The sequence below is a fragment of the Canis lupus genome, chromosome 20 (assembly GCF_048164855.1).
Source record: "Canis lupus baileyi chromosome 20, mCanLup2.hap1, whole genome shotgun sequence".
In the NCBI taxonomy this organism is placed as follows: Eukaryota; Metazoa; Chordata; class Mammalia; order Carnivora; family Canidae; genus Canis; species Canis lupus.
The window spans coordinates 42,417,035-42,434,485 of NC_132857.1; the positions used below are offsets into that span (position 1 = coordinate 42,417,035).

Genomic DNA, 17,451 nt, shown 5'->3' on the forward strand with positions numbered 1-17,451 from the left:
AGCCCGTTTCTAAATTAGATACTTCAGCTGCTTTTCCTTCTAAAATTATTTATGTGCAGCATTTTAGATTCCAATGTGTATGAATTGGGCTTTTATTTTATGACTTTATCACTTTTATTTTGCTATCTTTATGTTTTTAAAAAGCCAGGAATGAAGGGATGAAATTTCAAGAGATGTGATTTATTTCAAAAAGAGGGATTTATTTCAAAAAGGGTGGCTCAGCAGTTAAAGTGCCTGCTTTCAGCTCAGAGCGTGATCCTGCAGTCCGGGGATCGAGTCCCACATTGCACTCCCTGCACGGAGCCTGCTTCTCCCTCTGCCTGTATCTCTGCCTCTCTCTCTGTGTGTCTCTCATAAATAAATAAATAACATCTTTAAAAAAAAAAAACAGTCTTTCACGTAAAGGCCAGTGGTTAGCTGTCCTTTGAAGAAAACCTTCACCACTGTGCCAAAATCAGAATCTCAACCTGTACACTGTGTCTTCCTTAAAAAGTGCAGAGAGATGATGCCTGGAATTTAGAACAGTGTTCTTAGTTTGATTGGAGCAGGGGAAGGAAAGAGCCCAAGAGAGACTTGTGTTTTAAATGGCCTGGTTTATCACATGTCAGGTCCCAGCCTTTACAACAAAGATGTGTTGACACTTGCTATTCTGAGGAGAGAGATTATGCACATTATTACAAAGTGACACATCCATCATGATGAAGTCGTGGGTATTAATGGGTATGGCGCTGGGCTGAATGCCTTGGAGAGGAAATTTACCACGCACAGGCCTGATGCATTAGAGCTCGACAGTGAAGAGGTGCAGCAGAAGCCTGCCCTGGCCCACTCAGAGGTGGGGATCCCCTTGGTCAGGCCCAGCGTCAAGGACAGAGGCCTCCTTGGGGAGGGAAGGGTCTCTATACCAATGCCCTATACACGTGGAGGCATTGTACCCTCTGGGGTCTGTACCCTGTCTCTGACATGACTGAGTGCTGGGTAGAACTCTGTGAAAGGCACAGCGGACAGTGGGGTGTGTGATTTTTGTGTGTGTGTGTGTGACAGTGTGGTGGGAATTGTGACCCCTTCATATAACAATAAAAAAAAAATCTCATTTGTTTCTGTGGATGCTCCTGTGAGATTATAGGGCAGGTGCAATATTCCTTTATTTTACAGTTAAGAAACCTGAAGCTCCCACAAGAAGTTAGTCAGAATAAAACCCCAGATTGCTTCATTCTTGACCCCACACTGCCTACTAAAATTCACACAATTGTGGATGGATGCCCAGAAAGAGCCATGTTGCTTCAGGTTAATGTGGGGGGTAGGCCGTGACGTGGAGGAGGCCAGTGGAAAGAGACCAGATCTTTCCTCTCTTACTCTAAATAATGAATCAGAACTGGTGACAGGTGACCCGGCTGTGCCATCCATTCTGGGAGACAGTGTTTACCCTGGATGCCTACTGCTGGTAAGAGCCCCCAAGCATAAGGCCCTCCAGAAAGTCCTCAGTCTTTTTGAAGCAGTGTTATTTACCCTGCGCAGAACCGTTCCAACCACGAGTGCTTCCTGGCACACTAAATCATTTGTTACTCAGAGATGTCACCCCTACCGTGCAGATTATGCATAGGGTCTGGGACCTAAATGAATCTCTTTAGTTGTCCTCGTATCTCCAAAGACGTGCTTTTTGTATTCATTAGGGCTCCAAAGAGAAGAACACCTCCAAATACTACCATAGCGTCAGATCATTTTATTAATTCTCTTCTAGCAAATTAAATGCTAAATGAAACCTTTTCCAGCCCAGACGGTGTGTTGCCGTGTTTCTTCACAATACGATAGCTTGGCTTTGGCTTTTCTTTTTTTTTTTTTCCTTCAGAAAAGGTAATTCAGAATCAAATTAATAGAACCAGTCACCCCACCCCCAACCTTTGCTTTTGCAGAGTCCAGGGAGACACACATGTGTCTTTGGTGCAGCATAAACTGCTGTCCTTTGTGTGGGGTTCAGCAAACTCAAGCTTTCCTCCTTATTCCAAGCTGGAAGAGGCTAGCAGGAGCATGAAGCCTGTGGGGGTACCACGCCTCTATAGAATGTGTGCTGTCCTGCGGCAGTGGGCTCTGGCTCAGAATTCATTTTCTTGTCCTGGTTGCCCCCCAAAACATGGCCTTCTCCAATTATCTCACTTCCCAGACTTCTATATTAGTTACTACATGGGAAATGGGCCCCTTGGGGCTGCCAACTGTGATTTTGGACATAGGTGGGTTTTTTTTTTCCTGTTTGTAAAGTAATTACTTGTGGAAAAGTTAGAAATTGCAGGAAAGCAATTACTTTCCCAGCATCAGCGATAACCAGGTTGGATGTGTTCGTATTCGTATACCTTGCTTCACATGAAAGAAACGGTTTGAAATTAATAAAAAGCATTCCTTGATAAAAATGTAAGTAAAGATAGATGGACGAACGTGGCTACACTGTCCATTACCGTGACTATAAGAGTTGGTTTCGATGGAGTCAGTGACAGATCTGCAGAAGCTAATATGTGAGAACAGAAAATGCAAGGTTGTGCATTACTGAAAGAGACCGAAATAGATGTTTTTTTTCCCTTTTCATAGAAGAATATGTTAAAGTTATTTTCGAACAGAAGAAATTGAAAGAATTCTAGATAAATAGCAGAATTTGAAAGAATTCTAGATGAATAGAAGTATTCATCTATTATTTTTTTGTTTTCTTTTCACATCATCTTTTTTCATTCTTTATTGGCATATGCAAAGTTCAGAAAAGAAGATGTCCACAGTTCTCACTTTCCCAGCCGTTATTCATTTCATAGCTATTCCTGAAAATAATCTTTGACCTAAAGGAAGGTGGAGCTAACAGATGGGCGTCAAGCCCTCCAGGTACTGCACGTGTTTGCAGTTGGAGGTGAGCCTCGGTCTGATTCTTTGAGGAAGTGGAGGTGGAGAGTGACTTGTCCCAGAGTTGGGCATCACCCCCACCCCCACCACATCACTGGGTCTCTGCGGCAGAGGGCAGTTTTCAAATGAGCTTAACAACAAGCACTAAACACCCAAGGACTGGTGAGCTGGGAGGAGAGGGACCATCAGCAGCCCTGTGCCCCATTTCCTTTGCAGAGTACTGGCTCTGTCACCCCTGGGAAAGCAAGGGGGGGCTGTGCTTTAAGTCATAAATTTAAAAATCATGGACTTGAGGGCTCAAAGGACCTTCAGATCAACCAGCCCTTTGTTCACTTCACCATTGAGGAACTTGAAGTTGCAAAAGATAAAGCAGGTTGTCCAGGCTTATCTAGGCGGTTCCAGGTAGGCTAAAGCTTGGCCCCTGGTCTCCTGCCTCCCAAACAGTTCACTCTGAATAGCCTTGCACATGCTCACCCGAGAAGAAGACTCCTCAGGTCTTGTGAGACGGTCATTCCAGGTCAGACCAGGGTGTGTGTGTGTGTGTGTGTAATTCACACACCGTGTTGGCTGAGGAGTGTGAGGTTGACAGCTGCCGCAGGTTTATGAGGAAGCTTTCCATACCCGGACTTTTGCAAAGTGAGACAACATGAGGTGAGAGTGGCTTACCACCTTTTCCTTTTGACTCTCTGACCCATCCACCGCACCTCATCCATCTCTCTGCACTTTGCTCAGAAGCATCTTGCCTCTCGCCTTTCTCTGTCCTGTTGTCTGATAAAGGGAGTGACCTGAGTCCTCTGTCCATAATCCTGCCACCAGTGTGGCTGGTGGGATGATGAACATGGCCCTTCCTCACCTCTTAGTGAAATGAAGGCTCTCCACCTCACCTTTCTTTTAAGCATTAGGTTCCAAAGGAATGTCATCTGCCCCCAATTCAGACCACTGTTAAATACATACCCCATCTAGACTATTAATTACTTCGTGTTCTTAATGGGCTCATTTTAAGAATAATTATTTTAACTTTGTCCAGGGTGATAAATGAGCATGAAATGCCATGGGTGTGTTAGTTTTTCTAAGCCATGTGTAAATAGACTTACAACTATTAAAATTAAAAATTTTTATCTGTGCTCCGCCTAAAATCACCTTGTATCTGTAAACATTTCATTGAGAGAGTGAGATGCTGCTGAATTCAGTTAAGAAACAGCTTTTTTCTCTCTTGAACTGTACAGTTAGTCTTTTTTGCCCCTTGGATACAGTTTTGGGCAAAACTGTATAAAACTTGCAAATAAAAAAAAAAAAACCCTCTATTACTTTCAGTTCCAAGATCAGTTCAAGTGCAGTAGTTAAAATAGCCCCTCTAGCTTAATAGTGGAAATTCTGCACATCATCTCAAATTAAGCTCCTTTCCTTTTCCTCCTAAGTGTTGTTTTGCCTGAGAAGCCTGACAAGAAGGTGTGGCTTCCTCTCAGGGCTGGTTTCCAGCAGCCTACCCTCCCCGTGACCCCTTTGAACAGAGCCCTTCCCCGAAGACCCAGGGGGGCACATGTCTGTGTGGTCCACACCTGCACCAAGGGAAACAGTCCTCTGTCCCTTTGAGAAACCCTGGAAGCTCTGGCCATTCTGCAAGCAGGACCTGTTTCCCGATATCTCCTTCAAGGCATCCTCTCAGCCCAAGCTCCAGCCATGAGACGTTTCAGAGCTTGGATCTGGCACTAATCTGGGTGCCCCAGAAGTTCCCAGGGATGCATGTGAAGCTCTCCCGCTGGTCCCCTAGAGCCTTGCTCACCTGGTTAGCTAGAGGAGGGAAATGAGTCAACAGCTCCCCAGGGATGACCTCCCTCATCCCCTCTCAGGCTGTAGGGAGGTGGGCTGGCTCTCTTGGTTGCAGGCCTCTAGGGCCTCAGTTTCATTGTCAGGAAAAGCCCAGTGTTCACACCTGTCACACTGCTCATCAATGTGAATGTGATTCTCCGAATCCTTCTCTGGAAACCCAGAGGACAGTCTTGCCGAGTGGCCACCTCTCCTCTGCCTCTAGATGGCATCTGATTGTTGGCCACTGGCCTGAGCCATCAGGATCCCATCTCCTCTACTCTGGCAGGAGTGAATGAGACTCCCAGGTCACCTCCATTCAGTCCATAATTCTCCAGCCCCATGCAGGCTCTATAAAAAAAACACAACCTCAGTTTTGCTAAGGCAGCCTCTTGGTTTTCTTTTCCTTCCATTGTGACACCGTAGGGGGTGGCAATGGTCTGTTTTCAACCTGTGGGCCTGTTTTCTGAGGGCAGTGGCATAGCTGGTGGGCTTTGTTGCTCTTGGCCCACAGCAATCAGCAGAGTGAGGGGCACCATTATCCCTAAGTGACTGCATTTGCATTGGCGGGGGGAGGGGGTTGTGAGAGAAGCCAGCTTTACAATTTGAAGACCTCCTCCCCTTCTCCAAGTAGAATGGAGAGTTCATTGTTTTCACAAACTGGCTGGCAGGTCCCCAGGGTCCTTTGAGAGGCATTTGTTAAATTGCAGAAAGCTCCAGTGCTAAGGCAGAGAAATCCCTGAAACCTGAAAGTGCTGGGAAAATGGGAAAGGATGCTAGCTAGCCAACTAGGGTTCAAACAGAAAGATCTGAGGGTGGGGTGGGCTTGGTTTCAGGTTGGGCAGTGAGGTGAAGGCTCGAAGCCCTCTTCAGACTCATTTCTAGCTTGTCCCATTTTACGGTCTGGGGGTAATGTGAGCACCATCTCTTTTTAAATAAAGATAAATATTTAAATAGCTTTTGTTCACGTTTTACTCCCAAGTCTAACTCAGCACATATAGAAGGTGTCTAATATAATTTGGAAGTGATATTATCCAATATTTATAGATTATAGATCCACCAGCAATAATAGGGCCGATTGCTCTTTTCACATTAGCGATTCAGCCTCAGCATCTTTTGAATTTCTTCTGAGAAATCTTGGGAATCTCAGCCACCTAACTGGACAGTAGAGAATAAGTCAAGTACTGGTGAATAATCCCCCCTTTCACTCATTCTACATCCATTCTTTGCCCTCTGCCCAAAACTCAGCAGTAGGTACATTCTAGAACCATTCATATCATACTTCAGTGTGGCATACATGCGACTACTCATCCATTGTGCTGAATGAATTATAGTTTATACCAGCGGAGGTCCAATCAAGAATAAGCGTAGAGCCCAGGACAGCAAAAGGAAGCAGATTCCCTTCTTTTTGTTGGCCTGGCCACAGACCAGGCTGGAGACAAGAGCACAAGGTTCCCCTTATTATTCCCACTGTAATTATTTAACATCCCCCTTTCTCCTTGAAAGGTCAGGATTTAGGGAGGAAGGGTCAGGGGTAGCCAGGCTTGGAGAATCTTAGCTTCCCAGAGTCTTCCAGAGCCCTAGGAGGCCCGAGTGAGGCACAAGCAAGGATCCCCGTCCGCACACACAGGCAACCCAACACACACCTTAACCTTGGGTGGTTACTTGCAATCAACCAACCAAGGACCTTAACATCTAATTATTGTGTAATGTAAGTTGTTTCTGCTTCACTGCTGAAATTCACAGAGATTTGCATTTCAGAACTTCTAATCTTGGAATAAAAGAATTTTTCATCCTGGTTGAATTTAGACTTCAGGAACAGGCGGATGAGGCAGGTTGTGCGAGTGTGTGCGTGTGTGTGTTTAGGTCTCCCTCTCTGTCTCCTGTCCTTCTACCTCACAACTCCTGAAAGAGCTCGGTTATAAGGAAGATGACTCAACTATGAAATACATCGGGGATCCCTGGGTGCTCAGCGGTTTAGCACCTGCCTTCGGCCCAGGGCATGATCCCGGGGTCCTGGGATTGAGTCCCTCATCGGGCTCCCTGCATGGAGCCTGCTTCTCCCTCTGCCTGTGTCTCTGCCTCTCTCTCTCTCTCTCTCTCTCTCTCTCTCTCTCTCTCTCTCTTTCTCTCTGTCTCTCTCATGAATAAATAAATAAAATCTTAAAAAATATATATAAAATACATCTTATAAGATCTGCAACTCCCGTTTTATTTTCATTAAAATATACCCTGAGGTAAAGTCACAGACCTTAAGCTCATTTACTGGGAGGTTTTGTTGAGGAGGGACCTAGCTTCTGAAGCAGGGCGGGAAGATGGGCAGGACTGGGTAGGGGAGTCTCATCTCAAGGAGCCTGAGATCCCTCTTCTCCAGGAGCCCACAAATGCGATGTGCTTCGCGCATCTCTGTTTCCTCATCCAGGCCGGATGTGTTTCTTGAGCTCCTGCTCTGTGCCAGGCTCCCTGACAGGCCTCCTGCCTTTCATTAGTCCCCAGCCCCACAAGGTGGGCAGGCAATGACAGGGCAGCCCAAAGAGGCCAAACAGGAAGTGGCTTCAAAGATAAACTGAGGCATATGGAAAAGCTTAAGAGTTTATTTGAACAAAAATCAGTTGGAGTGAGGCAGTGCCAAACCGGGAATAGTTAGGAGCACTGCCCTGGCAGGTGGGGGCAGGGAGGACTTAGATAGAGGAGGTGTGGAAGCAAAGATATTTCATTGGTTGTGGCTGACAGCCTGGTGGGCCATTTGTGATGGGTCATTTGCAGCGTTTGGCTCTCATAACCTCGAGGTGTTAGCTTTATGTAGGCCACCGTAGCATGAGAGCCACCTCCGTCTGATGGCCTCCTTGTTTAATGAATTTAGCACAGCTAAAGGTGCGGACGAGGGGGCAGCTCCCTTCACCCGGGTGAACCCAGGCATTGCCAACTTGCAGAGAATGAATGGGGAGGAGTCCAGGAGAGGAAAGGAGGGAGGGCGGGCATTGGAGGCCAAGGTGGCTGCAGTGGAGATGTAGGTAGGTAGGCTGACACAAAGGAGGAGAGGGAAGTCTGTAGAAGCCCGCTCTGTGAAGGGTTTGCGTAGCCAAGTAGGTGGTCTCTCACTGCCGGGATGAGCCTTTGAAGACTTTGTATAGAGGGACAAAACCTTCAGTTTTGGAAACTAGCACTGAAAATGGTGGATTGAAGGCATGAGAGCCCCCAAACAGGGGCCTAGCCCAGGACCTCTAGAAAGCAAGGCCCGATGCAGATGCAAGTATTATTTGTTATAGGGGAAGGAGATGCAAGCCCAGAACAGTTGGGGTGAGGAAGAGGAAAGAGAGGCCAGGGGAAGTAGAGGTGATGTAGTGGAGCGCACAGTCACGCAGGCTCCAGACACCACAGCGTGGCCACTGCGCACCCGGCACTCCTGGAGGATTTCATTTTTTTTTTTTTTATGATAGTCACACACACAGAGAGAGAGAGAGAGGGGGGCAGAGACACAGGCAGAGGGAGAAGCAGGCTCCATGCACCGGGAGCGCGACGTGGGATTCGATCCCGGGTCTCCAGGATCACACCCTGGACCAAAGGCAGGCGCCAAACCACTGCGCCACCCAGGGATCCCTCCTGGAGGATTTCAAAGGAGGAACTCCCGGCTTCTCCCTCTACCTGTGTCTCTGCCTCTCTCTCTGTGTTTCTCATGATTAAATAAATAAAACCTTTGGAAAAAAAAAATAAAATGAAAGGGGGAACTTGACTTTGGTGTAGTCTGCAGAAGACAGAACGAGGGCAGTTTCATTTGCCCCGCCGCCTTCTGTGTCCTGCTTCTCAGGGGCCCTGGGAACTAGCGCCCTGCACTCCTGGGATGCTCTTCAGCGTTGCGGGCCCCGTGATGTCCCCCCAGCTCCCCGTGCGGCTTCTTCCTGGTGTGACAGTGCAGGGCAGCCTGGGTGGCATGAGCAGCGACGGAGAAAGCAGAGGAAGGGCAGGCAGTGAAGGGAATCTGAGAAGGTTCAGACAAGGAGCTCCGCTCAGAGACTGTCACCAGCTCAGGCAGGGCAGGTGGATGCAGCTGGAGATCTTGGTTCAGCCAAATGGACCAGTCCAACCCTGGGCTTTCGAGGAGTTGGGTCACAGTAGGGGTGTGTAAAGCGTTTCCTGGGTAGTTTGGGGCAAGGCAAACTCTATGGACTCGTGCTTCTTAAGGTATGCGATTCATCCCTGTGTGTCCATAAAACCACGAAGTAAACCAATCTCTGTGTTTGTAGGGGAGGAAGCGGAGGCCACCACATTAAAAATGATTAAAAATCCATGATGGTCAAAATAAAAATCCGGTCACTGTGTGCTTATTGGGACTCTTTCGGCTGAAAATGGTAAAACCCCAGCTTTCCTAGCTTTGGCCATGGCAAGGACTGGCCTACTCTGGGTACCCAGGGAAGGGCCGGGATGCCCCTGAGACATAACTGAAACAAACTGTGGGTCGAGACTCGGCCAGAACATGCACTGTCTCGCATTTAGTCTCTTCTAAGCAAAGACTTCATTCCGTTTTCTCTGTCTGGAGCTCGCCCTCCGTGTGACAGGACCTGTGCTTGCTGGGGTAGCATGGCTTTGCAGCTCACCTCTCGGACTCTGGAGAGGGGCTGGCCCTTCCGCACCTGTCAGCTCTTCCCAGGGAGGATGCCCCCTGGCTCAGCACTCACCAGGCGCTTTTCTTGGACCAGCGAACTCCAGGCAGGGCTGTATAATTCTTTCTTTTAAACACTGACAGGACAAGAACAAGGGTGGTGGAAAGGGAGGTGGGCGGGGGGTGGGGGTGACTGGGTGACGGGCACTGAGGGGGGCACTTGATGGGATGAGCACTGGGTGTTATGCTATATGTTGGCAAATTGAACTCCAATTAAAAAAAAAAAAAACACTGACAGGTCACCAGGTGCCATGTTGATGAGGGGAGTAAGGTCCAGGAGAAAGGGTGTATGTGTCTGCAGTGGGGAGCAGGGGTGTTGCTGGCGAGAAGAGTGTATAATATCCAGTGCAACCAAGAGCTCAGCATACTGACATTTGTCAAAGAACATTCTTCTACCCCCAGTTCACTGGCAAGGAAAAGAAAGGGCTTGTGGTTCTCCACTGGTGCCTTCTGCCCCTCCCCCGCTGTAGAATCGCACTAGTATTGCTTTAGATTGAATTGTTTCCCTAAAGCTCTCTATTCAAGCTCTGAATATCTTATGACCAGTTCTGAAAATGCACCTGCCTCCAGCTACAATCCTAACCAGCTGCTGAACGGCTTCTCCTTTGCTCCAGTATGTTCTCTTTTTTCCCTTTGCATCTCCCCTTTCCCCCCACCTCCAAATGAGTTTAGGTAGATTTGAATTTTAATCAGTCTGATTGGTGGTTTTTAATGGGAATTTAAATTGAACTAGAGGCCGTTGAACAGCGTTCTGGGGCTCCAAGTTGCTCAGCTGGGAGGTATTTCTCCAGCCTCCTCCCCCACCCCAGGGAGGGGGCTGCCTGGGTCTGACATTCCGCAGGAGACACTTCCGACTGCATCTCAATAACGTGTGGGTGATGGGGTTTGGGGAGTCAATAATTGTCTTTGATCTTGTCTCTTAGGTCAGAGAGGGATATGTTGGAAAACATCCTCATGCCTGCATGTCCGCCTCCCCATTTTTGTCCCTCCCATGGGTTGGGAAGAGCAGGCAGGGCCATGCTTACTTTAAGAAACATCAGCACCCTATTTCTTAAACACCAAAGATAGCAGTGTACATCGAAGAGAGAAGGGCATCCCTTGAACCTCTCTTGGTGCCCAGGACGGAGCCTTCCCATGAGATGCCAATCCAGTGGTGCCAGCTTTGAAGTCCTACAGACTGGTTTCTGTTTGTTCTTGATTGTGTGTATTTTAAATTTTTCTACTTTAATTATCTAATATATCAAATACCCACCACCCAGGTATATAGATGTTACTATTTTGTGATTTTTTAACAGGGAAATTGTATATTACACATACCATTAAAGCTCATCCACCTACCCCAAGCCCTCCCTGCCCCTCTGTCAGTAATCTGTATCCAGAAGGTGGAGTATGTCATCCTCATGCATAGTTTTGTACTTCACTACAAATTTCTGTGTGTAAGAACATTGTCTGTAGGCATAATACTGCTTTGTGTGGTTCAAAAGTGATGGTGAGCCATAGAGCCATATAGATTGTACTGTGGTCGGTCCCAAAGCTGCTGCTCACTTGGAGAAATCTTGGACAAGCTGCATCATCTTTTTGAGCCACAGGGAGATGTTTTGAGATACCAGTTGTTTTAATCCTGGCCCAATCAAGGTGAGCAAGGATCAGGGCCTTGAGAGGAGACAGATTTGATATTATGGAGGCAGAATCAGTAGGGCTTTGTGCCTAATTTGATGTGTGGAACGACAAGGGTGATTCTGGTACAGGTACCTTATTGATCTGGTGCAGATTCCTGCCAGTCACAGTGATGAGAAGCACATAGGGTGATGCTGATCTGGGAACAGAGGATGATGGATTCCCTTTTTGACCTGTTGAGTTGGAAGTGCCTGTAGCACACCAAGATAGAGTGTGCTAGGTTCGGGAGGCAGTTGGACGTTTGAACCTGAAATTCAGGCAGTAGCCCTAAGCTGGAGTTGGCTCTTGGATTCCTGTAGCACCCAGGGAGCATTACCTCTGAGAAGGGAGGCAGCCCAGTGTGAGTGGTTCCTGTGCCCCTTCCCCTGAAATCTGTGATGTGACTCACCCTCACCAGATCCCGGCAGTACTCTTGACAAGTGGCAACAAGAGACCCAGGGTGAATCACCCAGTCGTCATGTCAGCTTCAAAGGTTAGAGTTATGTTGGAAACATTTGTTTTCCTCTAATAACCTGTTTGATTTTCTCACTCATGAAATTACATAAATTTTCTCTGAAGGTAATTCTTACTTTCAGACTTGACTAGGCTTTCATATTAATAAATTCACAGACATTATTATTGGCCCTTGTGTGTGTGTGTGTATATATATATATATATATATATCACACATACTTCTTTTTATTTGCCTGAGGTTGCCCCCTTGCTATATTTCAAGGAGCCGCCACCTCTTCTGGGACTGATGGCAATACATGTGTTGTAACCTGTGTATCGTCACTCCCCAGGCATTTGGTCTGGGAGTCCTAATCCTGTCTGTCTGTAGTGAGTATTCTCCAGCACAGGAACCACCCAATGGGTGGACCATCCTCTGTTCTGTCACTCACCATAGATCTAGTCCAAGGACCTTTGGTCCATCTTCACTAGTTAGCAGCTGGCTTTTTCACAGGGAAATGTCTCTTTTTGTTTAAAGGAGAGATGCCTGCCCTGTCCCTGAACAAAACCCAACAAGGTGGACCAACAGGCCTCCTTTTGGATGGTAGGAATCCACCCAGAGTAGGTCAGGCAAAAGGTTGGGGGTACAATAGGGGAGAGTTTGGGAAGATGCTATTATTGTTGGAAGGATCCAGAAAGATCTGGGAAATTTGGGATAGAGAACAGCTGTGGATGGAGCAGGACCCAGAATACCTCTGGGGCCAGTTTTTCTCTCTTTGGTATCTCTGAGCTTTCTTTTCTCACTCGCTCCTTCCGTGGTCTTTCCTCCTCCTTCTCTCCCTCCCATGGCCCTGTTCTCTGTCTTGCTTGGAGGGATAATGTGTAGGTCTCACTCACTCCCTGGGTCCCTCTTATTACCAACTGTCTCGGTCTCCCCTTGTCCTCCTTTCAACTCTCACCTGGCACTCTTTCCACCTCCACCCCCCAAAACTGGCAGCTGGCTTCCTGAGAACTTGTATCTGGCTCAGCATTACCCAGACTCCAACACCAAGTGACCTCTCTGCTCTATAGCCCACAGCCTTCTGGCAGAAATCTCCCTGTGTACAGCCTTCTGAGCTCCTGAGAGAGGGTCTGATTGGCTCAGCTCATCCTCCTGAGCCTGGCCATTCTGTCCCAGGCTCCTGGCCAGCCTAGAGGTGGGTCCCCCTCGGGTCAGACACACTCCAGGCCAGCCAGCGGTGGCAGGGGACCAAGGTTACAGAATTCCCTCCCTATCTACCAGGGACTGTGGGTGGGGATGGAGTCCCTGAGAAGGGGATTTTTTGGGACAGGAACTACCAGGTACCTCTGGCTCAAAACCTATGTCCTAGAACCCCCCTCCCCAATTAATATATATCAGGGAGGTGATCCTGAATTTGACTCAAGCTATGAATGGGAAGTCAGGGTTTATAAACTGTTTCTAGTCACCTCTGCAGTAATTCAAGGGTGTACATCTCTGAAGTGATGAATTTAGCATCTTCCAGCCATACCAAACATGGCATGAAATTAAACTTTCAGTCCAAGTATTCATTTTATTCATGGGTCCATTTAGGCACAGACTTGGTTGATTCTGAACAAAATCATCTTGGTGCATAAGATGGAGAATGGGAACGAGGCTGTTTTTTCAGCCATGAAGACTTCTAATATGTGATTTGAAACATGCATCCCACAGAATGGAGAGTCCTTTCTCACATTCTCCACCAGGGTAGCTCGTGGCCAAGGCCAGGCCCTGCAGCGGGCTCAGAACACTGCGAAGAGGCAGGCAAGCAGGCAAGCGCTGCCTCCCTCCCCGCAGCAGAGCCCCTTCCCCTTCTCTGAGCCCTGTGGCTGCTGGTGCCACACCCCTACATCCCTTGTGGTCTTTAGTCACGGAACTGGCTATTAATACATTTTCCTGGAGTGTGTGAAAACAGGCTTAGTATGAGAAAAAAAAACTTGTCCCACTTTCATACAACTGGAAAACATTACAGAACTTGAATCTTTCAAATTTCAAAAAAAAAAAAAAAAAGTAAAGAAAAAGCAACCTACAAAATCCAGCTTGTGCTACTTAGTCACACAAACGCGAAGAGGAAGGGAAAGTGAGTCGCTTCCGCTTCACAGGTGGTTTTGATTTAGAAAATGTGCCTCAAAATTCAGTACAGAAAAGAGGTTTTGTTTTGCTTCTAATAAAAATAAAGCTACTTTTGAATGGCTCAGGGTTCATCAGGGTTGCACATTTAATCTTTTTTCCATTTTTGTCTACCTGGATATGCTCATTATCTCACCAGCTGCCGAGTCAATCAGTGTATATTGTGGGAAACTCTCAATCTCCCCCTGATCCCAAGTCGGTGGGATCCAGTTCTGACAACATGCGTTAATCATCACTAGAAATACTGGCAAGAGCTGGGGATGTTTGCATTCCTTGGGGACAGCTTAGCATCTCCAGATAAATATTCCAGTCCAACTGACTGCCTTCTCTGGGCTTTCCTTCCCCAAACTTCCTCCCCCATAAGGCACAGGAGCCAAATGCAAAGTGTTGGGTCCCTGGTAACTTACAAAGCGAGGATAATACTTTAAAACAATTGGCCTTGAGCTGTCGTTGGATATTCAGTAATATATTGCTGCATAATATGTTCCTTCTTGCAGAATTGTACAGCGGCACTATGACTATGTTTGCCCTCAAAATCCAGTCAGATTACTTTTGAAAGAAATAATACGGGTTGGATTGGCGAATTCCTACAATCTCCATATTAAGAGCTCTGTCTCCGTGGCCTCCAGCTATGAGGCAGGTTGTTACAAGAATGAAAAGAAAAAAAGAAATGCCCTCCCTTTGTGTCTCCTCTTTAGAATAAGAAAATCTATTTGGACATTATTCACACGTACATGGAAGTACACGCGACTGTTTATGGCTCCAGCACGAAAAATATTCCCAGTTACGTGAAAAACCACGGTATCCTCAGTGGACGAGACCTGCAATTTCTCCTCCGAGAAACCAAGGTAGGTCTTGAGTGATGCTGTAAAAATCCATCAGCGATGTTGTTCACAGTTTGTTTCTGTTGGTGTTGCGGATGGGATCAGAATCTCTCATGCTGTCTTTGCAATGTTAAAGTGGCTCGTTGGGTCGTTTCTGGGCAGTGGTTTTCTAGATCAGCTGTAGCTTAAGAGTTAATTGCGGAAGGTTTAACACTTATTTAAAACTGATTTTAAGTCTAAAATTATTTTAAAACTTATTTACCAAAGACCTACGCTGTGCCAGGCATCAAGTGAGGGGCTGGGGATACAGTGGCAAACAGAAAAGGGAAGGCCTTGTCTCAAGGGTCAGGCCCTTGTGATAACTTAGCAGCTTTCCCAGCAAGCCTGGGCTACTTGGCTCCCCCACCTCCCTAAGGGCACCATTCAAGGAATCAGCCCCCCACCTGGCTTTTCCTCACACCTTCTCATTCAAAAAGTTTGTACTGGACACGGAAGAAGTTCAGATGGTAGAAGGGTAGAAGCCCTTCAGGCTCAAGCAGGAAAAGCTCTGTGAAAGACATAGGAGGTGAACGATGGGCAGGGTGTGGACGCACCTGGCACTCAGGGGAGACGGGGGAGAGTCACAGGGTGGGGGCAGAGAAGACACATTCAGGGGAGAGCCACAAAGCCGCTCAGCTGCTCTATTGCTGGGAAATAGTGAGAGGAAACATTTGATAAGGGGCTGAGGGGCCAGTTGTCACGGGCGTAGACAGACTTCAGACCCCATGGTCTAGGTAACTAGGGGAGCCCCCAATGGAGAACTGTATTTTGGTGGCATGATGAAGGCATTCTTTTGACCTAGTGCCTATAATTCTTCTGTAAAAGTACAAAATGACATTAGAGGACTTGCAAGTAGACCAAGTTTGGCTTTGAAGAGCCATTCAGGGGGCAAGGGATATCAGAGTGAAGAAAACAAGTGTGATCCTTTCCTTAAAGCACAGGGCAGCTTATCTTCACGGGACAGTGGATATTTCTGTTCAGGGCCCTGACTGGTGGGGAGTCTTCATTTTTAAGGTAGGGAGAAGGCTGAGTGGGTGAGAGGCTCTGTGGCTTACCAGTGATTTCTCATCATTGTGTGATATATGGATTTGGGCAAGTGTGTTCACATATGCTTTCCTGTTTAATTCTCATAACAGCCCAAAGAGGTAGCTAGAGAAGGTACTGTTGTTAACTTCATTTTAAACAGGAAAAAGAAAAATAAATAAATAAACAGGAAAAAGTAGGCTAGAGTGTTTGGCTTGCCCACAGTCACTTACTTTGTCTGGGAGGTGACCCTTACTCATGATTTTTTTTTTATTTTAATTTTAATTTTAATTTATTTATTTTGCAAATTAAAGCTCTGCTAGGCCCTTAAGGTACCATCCTTATGAATAAACACCCGAACTGGAGAACACTGAATGGACACTCACCAGCCAACAAAATATCTAGCTCCTTTCTGCCTCAGTTTCTCCATATGTGAATATATTTTATCATTTCTACCTCCAAGTCATTTGGTGATTCCATGAATAAAATAATTGGATAAATTATCTCCTTAGCCAGAGATCTGGTTTGTATTAATTAAGATCTCATTTCCTCGCAAGATCATATGTAGTCCAATGACTATTTGTGGCAATCCAGGAGTGAAGCGTGTTCCCCAGCTTGCACTCTCGGCTTTCCGTTCTTTTTCTGTCTCAGGATGACATTTTAGAATCGTTAGAATGTCCGGGCCCTTTAGTGGCAATGCTATTTTTGCCATTTGCCTCATTTTACTTTTCCCCACATCAGATGGTAGAAAAAGCTCAAGCTCCTTTAAAATTACATTTGGCAGCGCTGGTTTTCAACAGCGTGTCATTACTGTCTCGCGCACTCCTATTAACCCAGCTCGTGAATGTCTTACTCAGCCTTGGAAATTTTAAAAGAACCCAGACTTACCTACCACCCATTTACCCTGTCAGAAAAGGGAAATAGGCCGAAGCTGAGGTCCTCGATGTCCCGGGGAGGAAAAGAGAAGTGTCCTGGGATGTCCAGGCCATGATGTGAGAGATTGCCCAAGAGCCAAGGACTGCAGCTTGAATTTTGAATGTGAGGGGCATAGATTTATCCTTGAAAAACTGGTACCTTCACAGGATGTCACTGATCCCATTTTGTATTGCCTGTTCATCCGACTAGAATGTATTAAAGCACTCTGACTGGAATTATGGCTAAAACAGTTGGCAAATACGATGAAAATGAGGCCGTGTGTTGCAGAGACTCCCCTCATACCCAGAACACAGCAGCAGGCACTAAAATGAATGGATCTTGGGCTTTGAAATAATGACACTAAAGACCAGTCAGGCTTTGCATTTATAACCCTTTCTGCCTCTAACTCCTTCCTCTGTGTCTCTGAGCAATTTAAAAGCGATTTATTCCAATCCACGTTGAAAGTGGAGAACTGGAGGTACAGAGAAGCAAACGTCTGGAGAATGAATGGGATTCGCACACTCCTCAGACTTACTGGAGAGGGAAGTGAGCCTGGTGTTCCTTCAGGTTTGGAGACAGGTGAACTGACTGATGCTTCATCAGTTCCTCGCTCATTATTTTTCCATATGAGCCATCTTTGAAGCCCTGCACCCAGGCCTAGGAAACCCTGTGCTTGGCAGTTTGACCCGACATGCCGCAAGAGTGCACTTGTCGTTCGCTGACTCCAGCTGCAGGGAGTCTGTAAAGATGGAGGAATTGGGGCAGCCCGGGTGGCTCAGCAGCTTAGCGCCACCTTCGACCCAGGGTGTTGATCCTGGAGACTCCAGATTGAGTTCCACGTCAGGCTCCCTGCATGGAGCCTGCTTCTCCCTCTGCCTGTGTCTCTGCTTCTCTCTCTCTCTCTCTCTCTCTCTCTCTCTCCCCCCTCCCTCATGAATAAATAAATCTTAAAAAAAAAAAAGATACAGGAATTGGGTGCCACACTAAAATTGGGGCTAAAAAGAGCCTGGAAGTTGTTGAATCTAAAAGACTCT

The 17,451-nt window shown here is 46.8% G+C and overlaps 1 protein-coding gene across 6 annotated transcripts in view; it reads left to right on the plus strand.

Moving 5' to 3' along the window:
* Window positions 1-17,451, plus strand: part of MGAT5 (alpha-1,6-mannosylglycoprotein 6-beta-N-acetylglucosaminyltransferase) — a 339,881-nt gene that overhangs the window by 278,118 nt on the left and 44,312 nt on the right. For all 6 annotated transcript variants that reach the window (XM_072789000.1, XM_072789001.1, XM_072789003.1 and 3 more), the window contains one exon: window positions 14,315-14,464. In XM_072789000.1, the coding sequence (XP_072645101.1) occupies window positions 14,315-14,464 (150 nt within the window). The remainder of the gene's footprint in view (window positions 1-14,314; window positions 14,465-17,451) is intronic.